At 45.6% G+C, this 25517-nt stretch overlaps 1 protein-coding gene across 1 annotated transcript in view; it reads left to right on the forward strand.

The window, feature by feature from the left end:
• Positions 1–14737: 14737 nt before the first annotated feature.
• LOC311125974 (scavenger receptor cysteine-rich type 1 protein M130-like) overlaps positions 14738–25517 on the forward strand; it is a gene marked incomplete at both ends in the record, with an annotated part of 29383 nt that continues 18603 nt past the window's right edge. Inside the window, 5 exons of the mRNA XM_084199998.1 lie at positions 14738–14789; positions 15404–15757; positions 18524–18844; positions 18948–19036; positions 19146–19179. Of these exons, the coding sequence (XP_084056124.1) occupies positions 14738–14789; positions 15404–15757; positions 18524–18844; positions 18948–19036; positions 19146–19179 (850 nt within the window). The remainder of the gene's footprint in view (positions 14790–15403; positions 15758–18523; positions 18845–18947; positions 19037–19145; positions 19180–25517) is intronic.

Raw genomic sequence — 25517 nt, forward strand, 5'->3', positions numbered from 1 at the left:
AGACCCTCTCAGCCAGGTGGCTCCACTAGGGCCCTCTCAGCCAGGTGGCTCCACTAGGGCCCTCTCCCCTCCACTAGGAAATTTCAAAATGTGTGCATCAGCAGTCACTCAATTAACCCATGTCAGCAACATTTTCTTTAGATTGGTAAATTAGTCTTGTAGTAAGAATGGTCGAATTACCGACCGGGTTGGGGCCCATTGATTATCAGTTATCATATTAAAAAAGGCTAACATTTACCTCCACCCTTTGGAAAAATGTGTAGAATTGCAGCAAACTTGCTTCAGAACGGCAACATTTACTCTATGCCCCATGGCAAAATGTTCCAAATTGAAGGAAATTAACTTTAAAACTTACATTATTTTCAGAAAAATTACTTTTAAGTGGCACTGACCCAACAATGATACTCTCTGCTGGTGCCAATAAGATAGGCCTTACTGTTGTTCACTCAATTAAGTTGAGAATTTTGATAACTAAATAAAAGAAAGACTAAAGTATTTTCACTGCCTTCTCTTTACAGCAATAGACATTTGCTTTCCAAACTATGTTTTCCCGCGATTGTATTTGGAAATATTGCGATATGCCTGGCTGGGCCTCTGCTTTTCACTGACAGTCTCAACTCAACAAGTATCTGTCGAAATTGCGCACGATGCCTTTCCTTCTGACAGTAGGCAATGAGATTTAAAACAATCCACAACATATATATATTTTAAAGAAGCTAATGAATGATCGTCTGTGGCCAAATCATGCTTTAGTGGCCTATTTTGGAATGCTTTTCATTTTAGGCTAATCAGGCTACATCCCTTGCATTCAATGCTACAGGGCGGCAGCAGTGTCATATTATTTTGAACTAGACAGCATCAGATAGATCAGTAGTTCCCAAACTCTGGGGTGGCCTCCTAGGGGTGGTGCGAGGGGTCGGATGGGGGGTCGGTTGGGCGCAGGGGTCATTATGCAATTTGTTATTTGATTTGATTTATTTCAGGACCATTCACGATTTAGCTCAACGCTGATTGGCATTTTAATTAATTTTTTATGATCAAGGGAGGCCAAATGTTAGCATTCAATGCTACAGGGCGGCAGCAAAGTCCTACTCTTTATAACCAGACAGCATCAGATAGAATGGCCTACACATACAGAGACAGAGGGGCATCGTTTCACTCGCTCAGATGCTTTCTCCGGTGAGGTACATTCAGCCTCTTGCTAATTGAAGGAAAATGATAAAACACAGAGAGATGAAAGATACATTATTTTATATGTTTTTTTCTTGGTCATTTTTTTGGGGAAGCCTGGCTTCCTTTGGCATCCATGAATACACGCCACTGCGGAGGTTAGGAGAACTAACTTAGCAGGTTAGGATAATTAACGTGGGAGGTTAGGATAACTAATGTAGCAGGTTAGAATAACTAACGTGGGAGATTAGGATAACTAATGTAGCAGGCTAGAATAATTAACGTGGGAGGTTAGGATAACTAATGTTGCAGGTTAGGAGAACTAACGGAGAAGGTTAAGAGAACTAACCTAGCAGGTTAGGAGAATTAACGTGGCAGGTTAGGATAATTAACTTAGCAGGTTAGGAGAATTAACGTGGCAGGATAGGATCATTAACGTGGCAGGATAGGAGAACTAACGTAGCGGGTTAGGATAATGAACGTAGCCGATTAGGAGAATTAACGTAAAGTGCATGTGGTCAGTTTTTGCCGTATCAATCAGGAAAGAAAGAGGAGTGCTGCTGATCTAACTGTAAGTGGCTCTGGATAAGAGCATCTGATAAATGACTCAAATGGAAATGTAAAATCTAGGATCAGTTCCCCACTGTCCATGTAATGTTATTCATTATGATCTAAAAGGCAAAAGGGGTCTTAGATCAACACTCCTACTCTGAAACTCTTCATGAATACAGGCCTAGCTAGATATGAATGGATCCATAACCTTGATAAAGGATTGTTTTCCACCGGAGGCCTGGTTCAGCAGTGTTAGTTCTGTAGTGCAACCCTGGCCCAGACTGGGTAAACATCGCCATCTAGTGGACGTTTAACTGCATGACAGGAAGACAAAGGGACCCTATTCACTAGCAGTGTTTCCCAACCAGGGGTACTAGGACCCCTGCGGGTACTTGGACTATCCACAGGGGGTACTTGAGAAGACTCATGAGACCAGAGGGTTACTGGTAAAATGCACATGAGAGGGTCCTCTGGGTAACTGAAAAAGGTTGGAGACCACTGCCCTCCCTATACAGAGCAATAGTAATGGAAACTTTTTGTAGGCACAAACTCCACCTCGGTTCATTGGACAAATCCTACGGGGAAATTAATGGAGTTTTTGTCGGGTTTTTGGATTAATTCCGACAATAAGGTCTGTGGTAAACACAGGCTTAGGAGATCTTATAGCCTACATTTTATTATATGAGATAATTTTCATCAGCTAACGTCACTTTTTGTGAAATTTGAAGCATTTATGTAATCAGAAAAAGCCCATAAAGGATTCATAATTCATAAATATCATGTTAACTGATTGACATAATCACATAGAACAAAACATAAAGGCTTCAGAATTCATAAAGTTCATGTTACCTGACTGATATTATCTCATAGAACAAAACATAAAGGCTTCATCATTCATAAAGGTAATGTTAACTGACTGAAATTATCTCATAGAACAAAACGTATAAGATCTACTAAGTCTGTGTTCATCTCAGACCTTATTTTCAGCGTTTATCCCAAAACCCTAGTCTTTCCCCATTCATTTAGGCTACAAGCTGGCGAGCTCTATACAGTGCACACTGCTTTATGGCACCCTTTCACAGTCATGGGGAGAATCTCAATTGCATACTCCTCGCCTCCTTCTCAAAACCCATTGGATGAGAAAGCCAGAGGTCCCGCCCCTCTGACCTTCTCCTCCAATGAGGAGAGAGGAGGTGAGGAGAGAGGACGCGAGGAGTATACTCTACAATCGAGATTATCCCAGAGGGTAACTGCATACACGGAGTGTGTCTGAAAGTGGGTGTTGCTAAAGAAGTGGGAGGATCAACAGAAGTGGGTGTATGGAAACTTAACAGCTAATTGGGCAGATTGGTTGCCACTCAAGACTATTTTGCTTGGCTGCTAGCTGCTTCCTTGTAGCATTTTAGGTTAGAATGACCTTCTCCAATGGGTTTAGAGAAGGAGGTGAGGAGAGAGTAGAGAGGAAGGAATGGATCCAACTTCCTCCGCGCTCACGAATTATTATAATTCATATGTATTAGCCTGTTTCTGTTAGATGATACATCATGACAAAATACAGAATATTACTGTCCTGCTAATGTTCCTGGACCTTCTAGGTTAAACTGCCGAGTAAAAACCCATAACTGATCCAAATCAGACAGGCTAGATGCAGTTATTTTGAAATTAATATGTATTCAAAACGCCTGGTTTTTGAACGGTTATTAAAATGACCTGGGCTATTCACTGCAGTTTACAGCCTAGACTAGAGTTGTGTACTCACTTGAAAACAATAATAACATTCTTCATTACATTGTGTTGATGTAGCTTAGGTAGAATACGTTTCTTGTCCCTAACCTTCTAGTCAATCTTTGTTTCATTTCAACTATTTACTACGTGGTCCTCTGTAGCTCAGCTGGTAGAGCACGGCGCTTGTAACGCCAAGGTAGTGGGTTCGATCCCCGGGACCACCCATACACAAAAAAAAAAAAAAAAAAATGTATGCACGCATGACTGTAAGTCGCTTTGGATAAAAGCATCTGCTAAATGGTATATTATTTATTATATATTATACTATCTGTGATGTGCTAGATGTCTTGCTTAAGATTTATGTTTTTTAAAAATCCACTGTGGCTGATATGCTTGATCCATTTCTACTGCAGCTCTCTGCCCCCCTGATTGCTGAATCATCAACCCGTAACCTGACAGTTATATCTGGTACTATCTCCAAGGTTTGGAAGGCGGCCCATGTACTCCCCCTTCACCAAGGTGGTGACCCCTTGTGACCTAAATAATTATCGCTCTATTTCTAAACTTTTTTGCCTAGCTAAAATATTAGAATCCTTAATTAATTCTCAGCTAAGATGTATTCTAAATGTACATCAGTGGGGTTTTAGACCAGGTCATAGCACTATCTCTGCTGCATCTCTAGTTATAAATGATGTGGTTAACTGTAAGGATAGAAGGCAACATTGTGCTGCCCTCTTCATTGACCTGTCAAAGGCTGTTGATCACTCACTGCTAATTCAGAGGCTTGGCTCAATTGGCCTAGACCAGGCTGCATGTAACTGGTAAAAAAATGACTTGACAGATAGAACTCAATGTGTATCTACTGATGGTGTTAAATTAGGCGACAGTGTGCTTTAGGACCATGCGGAGGGTTCTGAGCAGTCGGGTAGGCTGTTTGGAGTGTTTATCCAACTGGATAAAAACAAAAATGAATATAAATAAAGTTATGTCTCCCCCACTTCTAAAACCAAAATTGCACCTATGCTGTTTACATTAACAATGTTGACTTGTCTATAAAAAACTGTAACCTCCACTTGTATACAGTTGACAGTTGTTGTGTATGCTATTTCCCCCACGGTTGACCAGGCTCTATCTGAACTACAGTCTGCCTTCATGGAATTACAGAAAAACTTTATTGACCTGAAATGAGCATTGAATGCAGGGAAAACTCAGTATATGTTGTTCTCTAGTGCACATCAAAATAACTGATTTAGTGTACTTTGAATGGTGTCCATATTTATTGTGTCCCTGCTTATAAATATCTGGGAATCTGGATAGATGAAAAGCTGTCTTTTAAAAAGCATATTGATGAGTTAGTTAAGAAGCTGAGAATAGAAATGGGCTTCTTCTATAGAAACAGGTCCTGCCTCTCGCTAAACAGTAGAAAGCCGATTATTCAGTCAACGTTCCTATCGGTCCTAGACTAGGGTGACATCATTTACATTTACATTTACGTCATTTAGCAGACGCTCTTATCGATTTACAAATTGGTGCATTCACCTTATAGCCAGTGGAACAACCACTTTACAATATGTTTTATTTTATTTTTTGGGGGGTGGGGTAAGGGGGGGTAGAAGGATTACTTTATCCTATCCCAGGTATTCCTTAAAGAGGTGGGGTTTCAAGTGTCTCTGGAAGGTGGTGAGTGACTCCGCTGTCCTGGCGTCGTGAGGGAGCTTGTTCCACCATTGGGGTGCCAGAGCAACGAACAGTTTTGACTGGGCTGAGCGGGAACGACTAGTTACCGGAGTGTAACTCCAGTTCTATGAGTGGAGCGGAGCCCCATAGGGGAGCTCTGCTCCTAGTGGTTTACCCTCTGCCCTACGGCAGAAACAGCCTGAAGCAAAAATTATGCACACACCTGCAGCCAATGGGAGCACAGGTGCCCCTATATAAAGGGACCCGTTCCCTCAATCTGCCTCCCGAGATATTATCTTCAGCGAGACTAGAGAGGGTCGGCAGGGCCTTAAGTCCTATGGGGCTCCGCTCCACTCATAGAACTGGAGTTACACTCCGGTAACTAGTCGTTCTATATCGTGGAGCTCCGCCCCATAGGGGAGCTCTGCTCCTAGTGGTTTAAGGCGGAGCGAAACGCTCCAAAATGTACTCCCTGCCGAGCCTAACACTTCCCATTAAAAAATGAAAAAAGGTCAAGCCCAGCAATGGCTGCAACCAAGTCCCGCAGTACTGCAACTACTGAACCCATACGGGCGTCACAATATACCGCGTCATCGGTTATAGACCCGCCCCATCTAGCTCAATGGCAATGCCAATGGCTAGTGGGCAGATCATCAGAATAGAAGCCATGCTAATCTGTACTAGCAGATAGCCGTGCCTCAATATTCTGTGACAACACTATCGTCCACTAATGGAATGACATAAAATGTCACTCTACATTATGTGTCCAATAGACCGCCTTACTCACTCAATGGAACCCAGAGATTAGTAGGCAGGAACAAAATATACCAGTCATACTAAACTGAACATCAGATAGATGACCTCACATTCTGTCCACTCAATACATGTCTCTACCATACTGACACTGTCAGTCAGGAGACATGCCACAAGATATGCTTTTCATCCAAAGCGGACCTGATAGAGACCTGTCTATCGTCCTGCTTCTCTCTCCTCCAGCTCAAGATTCTCCTTCAGCTGTGCTGAGTGCAATCGAGCTTGAGAGTTAAAAAGCTTATCCTTGATATAACAAGTTCTCCTAACCAAAGCGGACCTGATTGGAACCTGTCCAAGGTCCTGCTTTGCTCTCTCTTTCTAGCTCCAAATCGCCTTTCAGCTCTGCTGAATGCCGACCGAACTAAAGAGTTAGAAAACATGTCCATCCATAATATGTTTCTTCTAATAAAAGCGGACTTATGAGCATGGTCACAATCCTGCTTTTTTCCTCTGTTTTTTCTCAAGATCTCCCTTCAGCCACGCTGAGTACAGACCGAGCCAAAGAGTTAGAAGACATATCCAACAGATAGAAACGGATAAAAGGAGACGGTGTCGACCATGACGCTGCTCTACAAATATCCTCTACCTCTGTTCCTCTAAAGAGGGCAGTAGAAGCTGCTACTCCACGAGTGGAGTGCGCTCTAATACCCTGAGGCGGTTGTTGCCCCGCCGCCTCGTACGCCGTCTCAATACCTTCACAAAGCCAATGAGACAATCGCTGTTTTGAAAGTGGTCTACCTAATGCAGCCGCAACGTGACACACAAACAGCTGAGGCGATGACCTAACCGCTGCTGTGCGCTCAACGTAACACGCCAAAGCGCGTACTGGGCACAGACAATGGAGCTTTTCCTCACTCCTCTCCCCATGGGGAGGGGGATGAAAAGCCCACAATTCCACGATCTGTGATCTATATGCACTGTTAATAACCTTCGGCACAAATGCCGGGTTAGGACGTAACACCGCTCTACTCAGATCGCCATTGATGGCAAGGCAGTCGGGTCTCGTCGACAGTGCACACAAATCACTGACCCGCTTAGCAGTAGTCAAGGCGAGCAACAGCGCCGTCTTGATAGACAGCATCTTGAGGGGTATTTGATTCAATGGCTCAAACGGCGACTTACATAGCGCTTCGAGAACCAGTGCCAAATCCCACTTGGGCAGCGTAGCTCTAGGCATCGGCCTAAGCCGTCGCGTTCCCAATAAGAAACGTTTCACTAATGGATGACTGAACACGTTTTTCCCGTTAAACCCTTCATGACCAGCTGAAATTGCCGCTGCAAACACCCGAATGGTGGAGGGCGATTTCTGCTTATCAAACATAGACTGCAGGAATGAGAGAACACTCTCTACCTGACAGCTCATGGGGTCCACGTCCTGTGTGTCACACCATCGTGAGAAAACATTCCATCTGCTGGTATACACCCTAGAAGTGGAACTGGCTCTTGCGCCCTGTATGGTTCTGATCACTGCATCAGATAACCCACGGCGCCTCAACCTGTCCCATTCAGGAACCAAGCCTTCAGTGGTTGGCCGATTATGGGCCACTGCCCTATCGAGCCTCCCGCCTGGGTCAGTGCGTCTCGTCGATGTGGAATTGGCCAAGGTGGCGCAATCAACATCTGACTCATCTCCGCAAACCACGGAGCCCCCGGGCGATCGGGCGCTATCAGTATCACTGATAGCTCCTCTGACCTCACCCTGGCTAGCAGTGGGAGAATGCAAGACAGCGGAGGGAATGCATACAGAAGAACTTTCGGCCACGGGTAGTGCGCGAATGCGTCTCTTCCCAGTGGTGGTTTGTCCTGTTCCCTCAGGGAAAACCATAGGAGACACTGCGCGTTCACACGTGACGCGAACAGGTCTACCTCGGCTCTCCCGAATTGTTCCCAAATTCGTAGAACAATGTCCGGGTGCAGACACCACTCGTCGTCTCGAGTACCCCCTCTTGACATGAGGTCTGCCCCTACGTTCAAGTCGCCCGGAATGTGCGCTGCTCTCAACGAGCGAAGGTGCTTGTGAGCCCACAGCCACAATTCCACTGCCGCCCGATGGAGGGCAGGAGACCTGACCCCTCCCTGGCGGTTTATGTGAGCCACTGTGGTCCGGTTGTCTGACCAGACCAACACATCGCGACCCCGAAGGGTAGACGCGAAGTGGGTCAAAACCAGTCGAACCGTTTCCAACTCTAGGAGGTTGATGTGACGACCTGATTGAGGCCATGCACCTCCTATCGCTTGAGACTAACATGTCCCTCCCCATCCAGTCAGAGAGGCATCTGTAAACACTGGAATGTAGGATGACACCTTGCCCATCGGGACTCCGTGCGTGAGAACGCTCGGGTTCCTCCAATAGTCCAGGTCTGCTCTTAGCGAGAGAGGAACCACCACCAACCGATGACGTTGACGCACTGGGTCTAGTCTTAGTTGGGCGAACCACCGCTGTGTTCTGCGCATGTGCAGAAGCCCCAGCGGGACCACAGAGTGGGCTGCCGACATGAGACCCAAAAGTGACATGATCGATAGCGCCGTTACTGTGTGATTCGGACGACACTTCCTCAGGGCTAGTAACAATGCTGCCCTTCGAGGGTTGAAATTCGAGCCCTCATCATTACAGTGTCTAGCTGTAGTCCCAGGTAGACAATCTGATGACTGGGCCAGGGTGCGCTCTTTTTCCAATTCACAGCGAACCCCAGACGCGTGAGATGAATCACTGTCTGTGTCGTGTGAGTGAACGCCAGCTCTGCTGACGGGGCGAGAACCAGCAGGTCGTCTAGGTAGGCTAATATCCTTATCCCCTGACGACGCAGCGGCTCCAATGCCGCCTCCACACATTTGGAAAATGGTCGAGGTGCCAGGGCGTACCCGAACGGCATCCTCGTGAACTCGTACGCCACCCCTTGAAAGGCGAACCGCAGAAACTTTCTGTGGTGTGATTGTATCGGCACATGAAAGTACGCGTCCTTTAGGTCTATGCTTGTCCAAAAGTCTCCCTTCTGGACACATTCCAGTAGACGTTTTGTCGTCAGCATTCGGAAGGGCCGTTTGGTTATGCTCTCGTTGAGAATGCGTAAGTCCAAAATCGGCCTCACTCCCCCCGTCTTTTTGGGCACCAGGAAATAAGGCGAATACAGCCCTTTGTTCCTTTGCTCTCGGGGAACTACTGTGACCGCCTCCTTCGCCAAAAGTTCCGTAATCTCTGACATCAGAGCGGCTACTTTGTCTGGCGTTTTCATCACCGTCTCCACCACTCCCCTGAACGGGGGTGGGGTCCGATGGAATTGGAGGGCATAACCCTTCTGCAACGTCTGATCTAGCCAGCGTGAGAGGGTACAGCTTCGTTGCCACTGCCAGCAATGCAGAGAAAGCGGGCGCGCACGAAGCTGTGGTGCATCCAGTAGGAAGGACCTGTATTCCTCTATGGCCCTCGCCGCCGCTATTCCCCAGCACTGAGTTGGTGGAATAGCCCAAGGCGGGCCCCCCTCGAAAGGGAGAGGAAACATCAGCTCGTTCTGGGTGAATCGGGGGCCTTGATACGTTAGTTACGACCGTAACTCCAGTAATCCGGCCCTCCGTGAACGCAGCACGGTTCTGAACTGCACTGGCTGAGGCATTGGCCTGAGACAGAGCGCTCTCCCCGGATAGCAATTGCGTCATCATGTCATTGTCTGACTGAGACTGCTGCTTGCCATGAGACCCATCCATTACAGTACTCAACAGAGTCTGAAAGGTGTGATCACTGACTGGTACCACACGGTGGTGCCACAATACCTCCTCACCGGTCTCATGCGGCTGCTCAACAGCAGAGCCATGGGCATTGTTACGTTCTGAATAGACCGGAGGCGTCCATACCTTGGTTATACTTGTAACTCTGGTATTCCCGCTCTCCGTGAACGTCGCACGGGTCTGATCCGGGTCTGATCTGCGCTGGCTGAGGCATTAGCCTGCAGCAAGGCATCATTCCCGGCTAGCGGCTGCGTCTTCATGTCACATTGGGACAGAGACAGCTGCCTGCTGTGTGAGACCTTTACTACAGAGCTCCTAGGAGTCTGTAGTAAAAGATCTTTATTAAGTGAGCTAAGGCTGCGCCTTGCTACTTTTTCCCTTTTCCTCTCCTGAATGCGCTCAACTACGCACTCTTGGTGGGTTGAGCTACACTCAGGATGGTGAGGGAAAACCATAGAACGTGAAGTGTTCTGTAGTACGTTATGGAATAAATGTCCTTCTTTGACAATGTCAGTGAGAACCAGCTCTTTATTCACATAATCAGAAAACACACCCTCCACGCCCTGAACAGTGGGGTGGGGGGGAACAGTAGGCTCAATTGCGTCTTGCGCCGAGCCGTCTTCCGTCCTCTCCCCCTCGCCTCGTCATTGGTGCCGCCTTTTTTGGGAGACCTTCTGGTGCGGCCAGGCCGGCTTGACGACAACCTCCCTCGCCGGCGGGACCGTCGCTGCCACTGTCGCTGCTGGAGGGGCCGAACCCGCTCTCTTGCTGCCTGTGGTGGACGCCTGTCGCCTGGCCCTTCGCCTCCCTGTAGCTCTACTGGGGGCGTTGGAGGTGGACGGAGTAGCTGGGGCTCTGCTGGCCTTCATTGCCAATGGCAGATGTTTGGCCAGGTGCTTCCTCTCCTCATCCAGTTTGGCGATACGCTCTGTTGCGTCTTTCACAGCGACCCCAAATAGGCCCTCGCTGGAGACGGGAGTGTTGAGCAATGAGGCTCTGTCGGTCTCCTTCATGGCCGTCATGGACAGCCACAGGTGACGCTCTGTGACCACCGAGGTGGCCATGGTCCTGCCTGCGCAAATTGCCACAGCCTGCGTCAGATGGAGGATGGCCCCGGAAATCCTGGACGCCTCCTCGATTTCCTCGCTGGTCAACTCAGACCTACCCGTTGTGAGACGGGATAGGGAGGCCGCGAGGAGGGCGATGTTATTCGCCACTGACACGCCCTGGGCTCCCAGCGTGAAGGACTTCTCAGCCAGCTGTGCTGTGAGCCTGTCCTTTTGTGCTGGCAGGGTGGCCTTCTTGGAGGCTGCCCAGGGACTCGAACCTGGCACTAAGTACGCCGCCATGGCGCCTTCGAGCCTAGGGATTCCCTTAGCCGCCCACTCATTACCGGCCACTCTGGTGAATGGGATATACGCTCTGGCCGGCGAACGCGCCGCCAGAGGTGAACCCCACGAGCCCTCGACATATTTGCCAAGGGAAGGCATGGCTGGAGCCATTGGCTCAGCCGCCCTCCTTGGCTTGGAGTAGGGGCCGCCTTCCATCAGGTCCACTTACACAGGAAGGGGAGCTGGGGGCAGCGCTATCTCCAGTCGATTAGCCGCCTTCTCAATGAGTTCGGGAAAGTCCGAACGCAGAGAGGCTGCCGCGAAGGACAGGGCTTCTGATCTCACAGAGCCCATGTCGTCATCGTATAAGGAACCTTCAGACCTCGCGCTCTCCAACGGAAAGGGGGTCTTGAAAGCTGGCGCCAGAGCTCCGGACTGTCCCACTGGGATATCCATCTCTGCGCCTTCCTTGTCGTCCTCTGAGCCAGCACTGTCCGTCGACGCCTCTGAAGCAGAGGCGAGAGTGGACAATACATCCTCTAGAGGGACGTCCTCTCTAAAAAACGCCCAACGCTGCTTCCTCTCCTTCATAGGAAGGAGGGCGCAGGAGGCGCAGTTAGGACGGTTGTCGAGACCGTCCTTAGCATGCTGCGTTCCCAAGCACACGAAACAAAGGTCGTGGGGGTCCGTAGCTGCCATGTCGGTGCATCGACATAGAGCCCTAAAAAGGGCTTTTGGGGGTGGGAATTTCCCTGGTGCGCTCATGCTGGAAGACGTTGATGGCTGGATATCAACGACGAGAGCTTCCTGAGTCTTCTATGGCTTCTTCAATTCTAGTCCAGTCGCTGAAGATAATGGGAGGCAGATTGAGGGAACGGGTCCCTTTATATAGGGGCACCTGTGCTCCCATTGGCTGCAGGTGTGTGCATAATTTTTGCTTCAGGCTGTTTCTGCCGTAGGGCAGAGGGTAAACCACTAGGAGCAGAGCTCCCCTATGGGGCGGAGCTCCACGATATAGAACTGTGCTTCCGCAGAGGTAGGGGGGCCAGCAGGCCAGATGTGGATGAACGTAATGCCCTCGTTTGGGTGTAGGGACTGATCAGAGCCTGAAGGTACGGAGGTGCCGTTCCCCTCACAGCTCCGTAGGCAAGCACCATGGTCTTGTAGCAGATGCGAGCTTCAACTGGAAGCCAGTGGAGTGTGCGGAGGAGCGGGGTGACGTGAGAGAACTTGGGAAGGTTGAACAGAGGGGAGAGGTGCGCTTGTGAAGTTGGAAAACATTTTGTGTACGTTTTTTTCCTCGAATTGGTTTTAACTGCACTCTACTTTACTTACCTTAACAAAATAAGATGTATAGTTGAATATTTTAGAAATGAGTCGTCTCAATTCGCTTGCTGCTTGGCTGTATTGACGAAGGTTCCAGTGCCACTGGCAGTGGCTTCGGGAGCTGCTTGGGTTCGTCGGATCGGGAGCTGGAGAGGACAGTTTAGTCTGAGGTCATTTAAGGGCTTCGGGGACACTGGACATCGTTTTTCGGAAGCATGCAGGGCACTTTCTGCCTATTGGATTATAAATAGTCAACTGTTGGTTTCAAGGGCTTTCTACCGTGATAACTGTGGGGTTAGACTGTTTGTTTTTTATAGCTCCAACGGCGCCAACGGACATTTTCAGTTTAGCACCCGGGTTTAGGTTATCTTAAAATATTATTGTATTGTGTGTATTGCCAATTGTTTGCAAGTGGATCATTCATTATTCATTCTTTTTATATACACATTCTATCTGTAGGTAAGAACCCTGGTCTCTTTGGTTTTTCTTTAGCGAGTTTAGTCATACCAGGTTTATTATGTACTGAGTGGACCTTTTCACCATACTTTTACTCTATGGATTTATCTGAGCCTGTGGTGATAGGGTTACATCACATTATAAATATGGTGGAAACTCCCACTAGTCCATGCCTCCACCAATCCAATGCTTTTAGATTATGGGAAGTAGTGAACAAGTGCACACTTCAGGAGAAAGGAGATATTATTGGGACACACTCAGATGCTCTGTTAATCAACCACATTGGTCTACCACAAGGCTTCCTTGGTTCAAACTGTCAGATTATTGTTATAATGTTGTTTGTAGTATAGAGATAATGATGTTATTGATTATCAATGTTATGATATTGATTATGATGTAGAGTATTGTTATGATGTTGTTGGTAGTATATAGATAATGATGTTATTGATTACAAAAATGCGAGGGGTGTATTCAGTTTTGTGAGATACTGTATGTTAGAGCAGGAGTAGGGGGGGTAGAAGTTAGAGGTCTGTTACCTGAGTCAAGATCAACAGGAGGGAGGGAGGGAGGGGGAGGGAGAGGGGTTAAATTAACATCAACAGACTAACATGCAGTCAACTGAATATCTTTTCATCACTGACTTCTAACCAGTGATGTCATCACAACCAGTAACCTTTTCCACTCTTCCACTTTTGGTCCGGCTCAGCTTGACCTCTGACCTCTGAAATGAATGATTTCAAAAACAGACAAAGCAAAGGTATTAAATTAGATATAAACTCATCTGCAAAGAGAGTTACACATTTCCATGGAAAGGGAATGTACACTAAATGACCAAAAGTATGTGGACACCTGCTTGTCAAACATCTCATTCCAAAGTCATGACCATTAGTATGAAGTTGGTCCCCCTTTGCTGCTATGACAGCCTCCACTGTTCAGAGAAGGCTTTCCACTAGATGTTGGAACATTGCTGCGGGGACCTGCTTCCATTCAGCCACAAGAGCATTAGTGAGGTAATGTTAAATATACATTGCTGCGTGGATTTTTTCCTTTGGACTGCCAGATGGTGAAGCGTGATTCATCACTCCAGAGAACGCGTTTTCAATGCTTCAGAGTCCAATGGCGGCGGGCTTTACACCACTCCAGCCGATGCTTGGCATTGCTCATGGTGATCTTAGGCTTTTGTTCGGTTCCTCAACAATGGAAACCTTGTGTGGCCTACCACTTCACGCTGAGCCGTTGTTGCTCCTAGACATATACCTTCACAATAACAGAACTTACAGTTGACCGAGGCAGCTCCAGCAGGGCAGACATTTTACTAAATTACTTGTTGGAAAGGTGGCATCCTGTGACGGTGCCACGTTGAAAGTCAATGAGGTCTTCAGTATGGGCCATTCTACTGCCAATGTTTGTCTATGGAGATTGCATGGCTGTGTGCTCGATTTTATACACCTGTCAGGAAGGGGTGTGGCTGGAATAGAATCCACTAATTTGAAGGGGTGTCCACATACTTTTGTATCTATAGTGTATGTACACACGTGTGTTGTTGCATCATACCATCGATAAGCCTATCTTCCCCATCACATCATGAAAGGTCATGTTGATGTTCATTTAACCTCAGCCTCTCTCTCTCTCTCTCTCTCTCTCTCTCTCTCTCTCTCTCTCTCTCTCTCTCTCTTCAGATCTCCAGGCTCAAAGCGTCAGTCCACCAGGTAGGTAGAGTATAAATCTACAGTGATTATAGCAGTTCAATATTAGTCAACTTTATTATCCCACATGGAGAAATTCATGTGTCGATACACACCATTCTAAAACCCAATAACAAGTACTGTTTTATGGAACTACTAATACTTGTCAACCACAAAGCATTACTGCTGTTAGAATAACAGAAGCCCTGTCATAATCTGTCCTCACCACTGTGTTTTCCTCTCTGCTGTTTACAGTTGTATACTCAGTCAGACTGGTGAATGGGACCAGTTCCTGTTCTGGGACAGTGGAAGTCTTCTACGGAGGACAGTGGTCAGGTCTATGTGCTTGGTGGTGGACCATGACGAAAGAGTCTACGGTTGTGTGTAGAGAGCTGGGCTGTGGGAATGTTGTAGCTGCATCTAGAGGACCTCTGGTTGAAGATGGAAGAGGAGGAGTCACACTAGGGAGTTGCAGTGGAGATGAGTCTACTATTAGAGAGTGTGACTTCAGTGGAGGAAAACCTGGTGAATGTTATATCGGATATTATCATAATGTGATCTGTTCAGGTAAGACACTGGTAATATTGAGATATTTCATTTGTACATTATACAATATTTACATATATCATGTTTTATGTGTTTTTTCATTTAAAGAGAGGGGGAGATGTTAGATGTATTTAAACATTATATTTGTGTTTGTCATATTGGTTTATGGGAGATGTGCATGGGCAGATCATTGTAGTTCAGATGTTACTGAAGTGAAGCTGCCTGATGGATGTCCAGCTGTTTATTTTCTATAAAGTGAAGTGAACTTATTCCTGTCTCCTGCCTGCATTATTCCCAACCCTGTCCTGAGTGACTAAGAACCCATTTATACCTCTTACAGTATCAAACATAGCAACCTACAATCTTTTATCCAACATATTTGTGTTTAGTCCTTGACAGTGTCATCAACAAAACTGATTGAATGTTCAATCAACTCTTTTTCTCCAGAGTCTGTGCAGCTTGTGGATGGAGCTGGTCTCTGCTCTGGGAGACTGGAGGTGAAGTCCAATCAGTCCTGGGCCTCAGTGTGTGAAGCTGACTTTGACCAGCAGGATGCAGAGGTAGTCTGTGGGGAGCTTGGCTGTGGGGCTCCTGCAGCTCTACAGGGGGGGCTCTATGGAGAAGGTGAGGGTCAGACCTGGGATAAAGAGTTCCAGTGTGAAGGCAATGAGTCCCTTCTCCTGGACTGTGACACCTCAGACAGAAAAAACAACACCTGCCTACCTGGTAATGCTGTTGGACTCACCTGCTCAGGTAAGAAACAGTTTGTCACTCAATCAACATTGTTTCTCGCCTGGAGTGAAGAATATGAGAGGCAATATATAGTGGGCTCCAAAATTACTGGCACCCCTGTCTGGCAATGCACAAACAATACTTACAGAAATATAAACAATATAATTAGAGAGAAACTGAAAATACCAACATGTGAGAAATACTGTACTATATTAATGTTCCAATGGAACCCACCAAAATCATTTATTGATTAAATTAAAAATCAATGTCCTCCAAATCAAGGTTTCACAATTAATTGCACCCTTAAAGATTATTGTAAATAACATCTACCAAAATTAAACCAGTGTTAAGTGAATATTTTAATCTCAATGGTTGAATTCAACTATTTCAGTGTCTCTGTGCGTCTCCCAAAAGGTTGTAATGCTTTTGGATCAAGAAACGGACAGAGTCCCGGTCTGCATAGTCAGGCCTTTATTCATTGAGAATTCTGTTCATCACAATTTCAGAGTCCATCTTTTATACTCACACGTCATACAAAAACCCCACCCCTTTTAGGAGGGCTGTTTTCCTCTGCTCTCCTAACCATCAGGTCACACACACATGTTCTTATCATAGGCTGCATTCCTTAGTTATCGCCGTCCTCATACTCCTTAAAAAGCCTAACCGTTTCTCTCCTCCCTTAATTGGGAGGCCTCTTTATCTTGGTTTCCCAGTTGTCTGTAGCCAGTTCTCCTTGTCCTTTGTTGTCTGGTCTAACTCTTACTCACATTGCTAAATAGTAGCTCAATGTCATAGTCTTTACTGGTCCTACACTCACACATTCTAACACATTTCACACAGTTTCAGGGTGTAATAATTAGTCATTAATAATTATTCTATCAACCAGGAATTAAATTCCACTTATTTAAGTGTATCTAAGTCTTAAGGAACTATATTGAGCCATTACATCACTTCCTGTTTCACTAGGGTATAAAAATGAGGTAACACGCATACAATATCCCTTTGTCATCCAACACCATGAAGTAAACAAAATAACTGGCAGTTCAAAAGAGACAGATGGTTGTAGACCTTCATAAATCTGGTAATGGCTACAAGAAGATCCACAAACGATTGAATATACCACTGAGCACTGTCAGGGCAATTATTAAAACATAAAAAAGATATGGAACAGTTGAAAACCTCACGGGTAGAGGACGCAAATGCATTTTGCCCCCCAGGATAGGGAGGAGGATGGTGAGAGAAGCAACAAAATCCCCAAGAATAACTGTGAACGAATTGCAGGCCTTGGTGGCGTCTTGGGGTCACCAGGTTTAAAAAAGCACCATCAGACGCCACCTCCACAACCACAGGCTCTTTGGAAGGGTTGCCAGAAGAAAGCCCTTTCTGACCCCAAGACACAGACGCAAGCGCTTTGAGTTTGCCAAATGTCATTTACATTATGACTGGAAGAAGATGCTCTGGTCAGGTGAGACCAAAATTGAACGTTTTGGTCAGATACAGCATCGACATGTTTGGCGTCGAAACAGAGATGCATACAAGGAGAGGCACCTCATACCCACAGTGAAATATGGTGGTGGGTCAGTGATGATTTGGGGCTGTTTTAATTCCAGAGGTCCAGGGGCACTGGATGGCATAATGAATTCCACCAAGTATCAGGCAATTTCGGCTGACAATCTGGTTTTCTCTGCCAGAAGGCTGGGACTTGGCAGTAGGTGGACTTTCCAACAAGACAATGACCCAAAACATACCTCAAGATCCACACAGAAATGGTTCTGTGACAAAAAATATATATGTTCTGCCATGGCCATCTCAGTCAGACCTCAATCCAATCGAAAATCTGTGGCTGATTTGAAGATGGCAGTTAATAAGCGCAAACCCAAGAATGTGAAGGATCTTGAAAGGATCTGCATAGAGGAATGGTCCAAAATCCCTCCAAATATGTTCCTTAACCTTGTCAAACATTACAGGAAAAGACTCCATGCTGTTATCCTTGCCAGAGATGGTTGCACTAAGTACTAAATGAGGAGTGCCAATAATTATGAAACCTTGATTTTGGTGACATTTATTTTGTATTAAATAATTATATGATTTTGGTTGGTTCCATTGAAACAATAATAAAGTACAGTATTGTTTATATTTTTAAAGTATTGTTTCTGCAGTCAGGGGTGCCAGTAATTTTGGAGCCCACTGTAGGTGTGTTTTAGTGAGAAAATAGTAAGATTACTGTCTCTCTCTCTTCTTTTCTCAGAGCCTGATGATGTGAGGCTGGTGGGAGGAGGCAGTCGCTGTGCTGGTGGAGTGGAGTGGTACTACCAGGGAGAGTGGAGGACTGTGGGAGCTGTAGACAGGAACAAGGAGGCTGTAGCTGCAATGGTGTGTAGACAGCTGGGTTGTGGCTCCACTGTTTCAGTACTACCTCGAAACACCACTAGAGGGTTTGGAGTTCGTTGTTCTGGGTCTGAGACTTCACTGAGGGAGTGTGGGAGAATGTATCATTTCCTTCCTGGACTCACAGTGATCTGCTCAGGTAATAACAATATACACTATATGGCCAAATGTATGTGGACATTAGTGGATTCAGCTATTTCAGCCATACCTGTTGTGTATAGAATTGAGCACACAGCCATACAATCCATAGACCACCATTGGTAGTAGAATGGCCGAAGAGCCCACTACTCATGTTGCCCTGTGAGGGAGGGTGGCTAGCACTGTTACATGCTGATGTTATTGTCATATCTATAGGAAACTAGTTGAAGAGGTTTTTCTTGTTCTCTTTTATTGTTACAGATCTCCTGGTCCAGCCTGATATCTTCCTGACTGACTCAATGGGAGGGATCTCCAGGGGCCACCAGGGGCCTGAAGTTTTTAGGGGCTACAACTTCACCATCACCTGCTCTACTCAGCCACAGTACCCAGGAGGCTCCTTCCTCCTCACGTTCACCGGCTCCAACAGAACCCAGACCCAGCCAGCTGTCAATCACTCTGCTGCCTTCCTCTTCCCTGCTGCAGATGGCTCCCACCAAGGGAACTACAGCTGTGTTTATGACAATTATGTTTTCTCTCATAACTTCTCCTCTGAGAGCGAGCTCCTCTCCCTCACCGTCACAGGTAACTGAACATGAACCAGACTTCTAACTTTGTCATTGACAGATTTCCCACAGATCTATGTGATGATGACCAGTCCCCTCATCAAAGGTGTTTCTGTTTGCAGCCTCTCCTCTGCCAGCCTTCATCATCAGACACGTTGTAGTGCTGCTGATCCTACTGACAGCCATCACCACCATCTACCTGTACTACAAGGTAAAGACATTTACTCAGACGTTACAAGTCATTTAAATGTTTGTGTCTTTGAGCAGGGTTCAGATTCTACATTGGTCTATATCTGTGTTTAAGGTGTGTGATTAACCAGATGTGTATCTTTGACTTGTGTTGCACTATCTTGGGTTTGTTCTTCTGTACAGAGAACGAGAGACGCGCACACACAGAGAACGAGAGACGCGCACACACAGAGAACGAGAGACGCGCACACACTGAGAACGAGGGACGCGCGCGCGCACACACACACACACACACACACACACACACACACACACACACACACACACACACACACACACACACACAGAGAACGAGAACGAGAGTCGCGCGCACACAGAGAACGAGAGACGCGCGCACACAGAGAACGAGAGATGCGCGCACACAGAGAACGAGAGACGCGCGCACACAGAGAACGAGAGACGCGCGCACACAGAGAACGAGAGACGCGCGCGCACAGAGAACGAGAGAAGCGCGCGCACAGAGAACGAGAGACGCACGCGCACAGAGAACGACAGACGCGCGCACACACAGAGAGAACAAGAGACGCGCGCGCTCACACACAGAGAACAAGAGACGAGCGGGCACAGAGAACGAGAGGTGCACGCGCGCGCACAGAGAACGAGAGACGCGCGCGGGCGCGTGCACACACACACACACACACAGAGAACGAGAGACCGGGATTTTAATAATAGCTGAAAAGTTCAGAATTAGTTTATCTTTCTAGAACCTTGGAAGACATCTAAAAAGAGTGACAGCAACCACCATGATTCCTTTTAGTTTGTTTTTTTGCAACCATGGTAACATGGGGTTAGGGAAACATGGGGTTTTGGTAACATGGGGTTTTGGTAACATGGGGTTTTGGGTAACATGGGGTTTTGGTAACATGGGGTTTTGGGTAACATGGGGTTTTGGGTACATGGGGTTTTGGTAACATGGGGTTTTGGGTAACATGGGGTTTTGATTATTTTTAGAGAGTAGCTCAATTACGTCTGTTTTGTGTTCCAGAATGTATTTCTGCTTTTAGCTTTTGTCTTTATGTCTTTATCTTATTTAGTGTTTCTCTTAGATTCTTTATCTTGAAGGGTTTCCATTATTAGTCCATGTATTATTATAATCATCTGTTCATACTTAAATCAAGGGATCAACTTTTTCTCAAGTCATTTTGGTTTATTGTTGGGGATTGTTGTGTTGTTTACCTCTCATGATGTTATTGATTATAAATGTTATGATATTGATTAGGATGTAGATTATTGTTATGATGTTAGTAGTATATAGATAATGATGTTATTGATTATAAATGTTATGATATTGATTAGGATGTAGATTATTGTTATGATGTTAGTAGTATATAGATAATGATGTTATTGATTATAAATGTTATGATATTGATTAGGATGTAGATTATTGTTATGATGTTAGTAGTATATAGAGATAATGATGTTATTCTCTTATGATCTGTGGGTTACAGAGAAAGTATAGTACTTAGTGCAGGTCTGATATACAATAGATGGTGTTGTACAAATCAATCAATCAATCAATAAGTAACGTAAATGAATATTGTTTTGTATTATATCAATGACATTAAAGTTATTGTTGACAAGTGCTAATTCTACACTGAGTATACAAACATTAAGAACACCTGCTCTTTCCCAGACATAGACTGACCAGTTGAATCTGGGTGAAAGCTATGAAGCGTTATTGATGTCACTTGTTAAATCCACTTTAATCAGTGTATCTGAAGGGGAGGAGACAGGTTAAAAAATATAATATTTTTAAGGATTGAGATAATTGACACATGGATTGTGTATGTGTTCCATTCAGAGGGTGAATCGGCAAGACAACAGATTTAAGTGTCTTTGAACAGGGTATGGAAGTTGGGGCCAGGCAAACCGGTTTGAGTGTGTCAAGAACTGCAACGCTGCTGGTTATTTTACGCTCAACAGATTGCCGTGTGTATCAAGAATGTCCTCCACCCAAAGGACATCCAGCCAACTTGACATAACTGTGGGAAGCATTGGAGTCAACATGGGCCAGCTTCCCTGTGGAATGTTTTTGACACCTTGTAGAGTCCGTGCCCTGACAAATTGAGGCTGTTCTGAGGGCAAAAGGTTGGGGTGCAACGCAATATTAGGAAGATGTTTCTAATGTTTTGTACACTCAGTGGATAGTTGATGTGAGTTCAGATAATGTTTTGTTGTTATGTTATTTACCCTTTCCAGATAAAGACCTGTTGCTCTCTAAACTGCCATGTAATCACTGAATGCTTTTAATAAACTCAGTCTTGTGTGATTTCCCCTCCAGTTTTTTATTTCACAGTGGTCAAGGGGTTATTGATCATTAGTGATTCCATCAGTGACACCAAACATCAGCTCAGCCCAGAGGTTCAGCACCTTGACCCTTAGTGACCTCTCCCCCAGACAGACAGACAGACAGACAGACAGACAGACAGACAGACAGACAGACAGACAGACAGACAGGCAGGCAGACAGGTAGACAGACAGAGCAGCAGAAGAATGTCAGAGGCAGAATTCTGCATCTTCATATCACAATAACAGCTTTCTAATGTATCTGGAGGTGGTCTGAATATCGCTCACACAGGACAACGACTCCCATTGTTAGGGGCATAGACATGAGCATCTTGTCACTATATACAGATCTCTGGACGGGTGGATACACTTTTACACCTGCTACGTTAGGTTAGATACACACAGACCACATGGCAGAGGAATGTCCACAACACAACTACGAGAGGGACAGAGACAGTTGGTGAAAGTAGACCTCATCTACTCTGAAGAACTAGTTAAACGATTTGTTCAGACTGTTCTGCAGTATACTTAGACAGGCTAGCTAAATAGGATGACTAAAGACAGTACAGTATGTGGAACACATACAGTGCCTTGCAAAAGTATTCATCCCCCTTGGTGTTTTTCCCATGTTGTTGCATTACAACCTGTAATTTAAATGGACCTTTATTTGGATTACATGTAATGGACATACACAAAGTAGTCCAAATTGGTGAAGTGAAATGAAAAAAAATAACTTATTTTAAAAGATTCTAACAAATAAATAACAGAAAAGGGGTGCATTCATATGTATTCACCCCCTTTGCTATGATCCCCTAAAAAGATCTGCTGCAACCAATTACCTTCAGAAGTCATATAATTAGTTAAATAAATTCCACCTGTGTGCAATCTGTCACATGATCTGTCACATGATCTCAGTGTATATACACCTGTTCTGAAAGGCCCCAGAGTCTGCAACACCACTAAGCAAGGGGCACCCCCAAGTAAGCGGCACCCCCAAGTAAGCGGCACCATGAAGACCAAGGAGCTCTCCAAACAGGTCAGGGACAAAGTTGTGGAGAAGTACAGATCAGGGTTGGTTGGGTTATAAAAAAATATCAGAAACTTTGAACATCCCACGGAGCACCATTAAATCCATTATTAAAAAATGGAACGAATATGGCACCACAACAAACTTGCCAGTAGAGGGCCGCCCACCAAAACTCACAGACCAGGCAGGGAGGGCGTTAATCAGAGAGGCAACAAAGATACCAAAGATAACCCTGAAGGAGCTGCAAAGCTCCACAGCGGAGATTGTAGTCTCTGTCCATAGGACCACTTTAAGCCATACACTCCACAGAGCTGGGCTTTATGGAAGAGTGGCCAGAAAAAGCCATTGCTTAAAGAAAAAAATAAGCAACCACGTTTCGTTTTCGTCAAAGGTATGTGGGAGACTCCCCAAACATATGGAAGAAGGTACTCTGGTCAGATGAGACTAAAATTGAACTTTTTGGCCATCAAGGAAAATGTCTGGCGCAAACGCAACACCTCTCATCACCCCGAGAACACCATCACCACATTGAAGCATGGTGGTGGCAATATCATGCTGTGGGGATGTTTTTCATTGGCAGGGACTGGGAAACTGGTCACAATTGAAGGAGTGATGGATGGCACTAAATACAGGGAAATTCTTGAGGGAAACCTGTTTTAGTCTTCCAGAGATTTGAGACTGGGATGGAGGTTCACCTTCCAGCTGGACAATGACCCTAAGCATACTGCTAAAGCAACACTGAAGTGGTTTAAGGAGAAACATTTAAATGTCTTGGAATGGCCTAGTCAAAGCCCAGACCTCAATCCAATTGAGAATCTGTGGTATGACTTAAAGATTGCTGTACACCAGCGGAACCCATCCAACTTGAAGGAGCTGGAGCAGTTTTGCCTTGAAGAATGGGCAATTACTTGTTTGTTTCACAATAAAAAATGTATTTACATCTTCAAAGTGGTAGGCATGTTGTGGAAATGAAATGTTACAAACCCCCAAAAAATCAATTTTATTTCCAGGTTGTAAGGCAACAAAATAAGAAAAATTCCAAGGGGGGTTAATAGTTTTGCAAGACACTGTACACAACTGAAATATTTGATTATTTCATAGTCATTTCCTATTTTTTGTTTTTTTGTTTTGGCAATTTAATGTTCACTGTTTTTTTGCTTTGAAATTTCCCTTAAAAAGCTCTAAAACCATTGTCATGCAATTATTTGATAATGCATTTCATTTTTTTTTTTATTATCGAATTGGAAAACCGTTATTATTTTTTTGTAATCGAACCGAAACCGAACAGACCTAAAAAAGCACTAATTTCTCAGCATTAACCCCCACACACACACACACACACACACACACACACACACACACACCTTTTGATTGTCGTTTCAAAAGAAAGTTTTGTTTTAAAATTCTTAAAACAAAGACAGATTAGATGTTGTGGGACATAAATGTTCAATTATACCAATGTCATTAGTTCCTCCATTTAGCTGTATAGTGTCCTATTAGCATTTAGCTGTATAGTGTCCTATTAGCATTTAGTTGTATAGTGTCCTATTAGCATTTAGCTGTATAGTGACCTATTAGCATTTAGCTGTATAGTGTCCTATTAGCATTTAGCTGTATAGTGTCCTATTAGCATTTAGCTGTATAGTGTATAGCCCCGTGGGCCCTGGTCAATAGTAGTGAGTGCTCTGTATAGGGAATAGGGTACCACTGAATATAGGGTGAAGTTTTCCCTACACGCTGATCTTGGGTTAGTTTTGCATTTCCCCCACTAATGGATAAGGTTAGGATTGGGGGAGGAGAAGCTGATCCTAGATCTGTACCTCGGGGAAACTTTACCTGTACTTTCTTCACTGCAGATTGGTGGAGTATGAAAGATGAACATTGAAATATTTCCCTCTGCTGGCCAGAGAACAATATTACACATCAGGCCTACATGTACAGTACTGCATCATTCTGTCAGCCAGTTACACCATGACCAGACACTCTGGGAGAATCTCAGCCAGTTACACCATGACCCAGACACTCTGGGAGAATCTCAGCCAGTTACACCATGACCCAGACACTCTGGGAGAATCTCAGCCAGTTACACCATTACCCAGACACTCTGGGAGAATCTCAGCCAGTTACACCATGACCCACACACTCTGGGAGAATCTCAGCCAGTTACACCATGACCCACACACTCTGGGAGAATCTCAGCCAGTTACACCATTACCCAGAAACTCTGGGAGAATCTCAGCCAGTTACACCATGACCCAGACACTCTGGGAGAATCTCAGCCAGTTACACCATGACCCACACACTCTGGGAGAATCTCAGCCAGTTACACCATGACCCAGACACTCAGGGAGAATCTCAGCCAGTTACACCATGACCCAGACACTCTGGGAGAATCTCAGCCAGTTACACCATGACCCACACACTCTGGAAGAATCTCAGCCAGTTACATCATGAACCAGACACTCTGGGAGAATCTCAGCCAGTTACACCATGACCCAGACACTCTGGTAGAATCTCAGCCAGTTACACCATGACCCAGGCACTCTGGGAGAATCTCAGCCAGTTACACCATGACCCAGACACTCTGGGAGAATCTCAGCCAGTTACACCATTACCCAGAAACTCTGGGAGAATCTCAGCCAGTTACACCATGACCCAGACACTCTGGTAGAATCTCAGCCAGTTACACCATTACCCAGACACTCTGGGAGAATCTCAGTCAGTTACACCATGACCCAGACACTCTGGGAGAATCTCAGCCAGTTACACCATGACCCAGACACTCTGGGAGAATCTCAGCCAGTTACACCATGACCCAGACACTCTGGGAGAATCTCAGCCAGTTACACCATGACCCAGACACTCTGGGAGAATCTCAACCAGTTACACCATTACCCAGAAACTCTGGGAGAATCTCAGCCAGTTACACCATGACCCAGACACTCTGGGAGAATCTCAGCCAGTTACACCATGACCCAGACACTCTGATGAAACCAAATTATATTTGTCACATGCTTCGAATACAACTGTTGTAGACTGTGAAATGCTTGCTGACGAGCCCCTTCCCAGTGATGAAGAGGTAAAGGTGTCATCATTCTCCTCAATGGCCTGCTGTATTTCAGACAGCCGT

The sequence above is a fragment of the Coregonus lavaretus genome (genome assembly GCF_964263955.1).
Source record: "Coregonus lavaretus genome assembly, contig: HAP1_SCAFFOLD_866, whole genome shotgun sequence".
NCBI lineage: Eukaryota > Metazoa > Chordata > Actinopteri > Salmoniformes > Salmonidae > Coregonus > Coregonus lavaretus.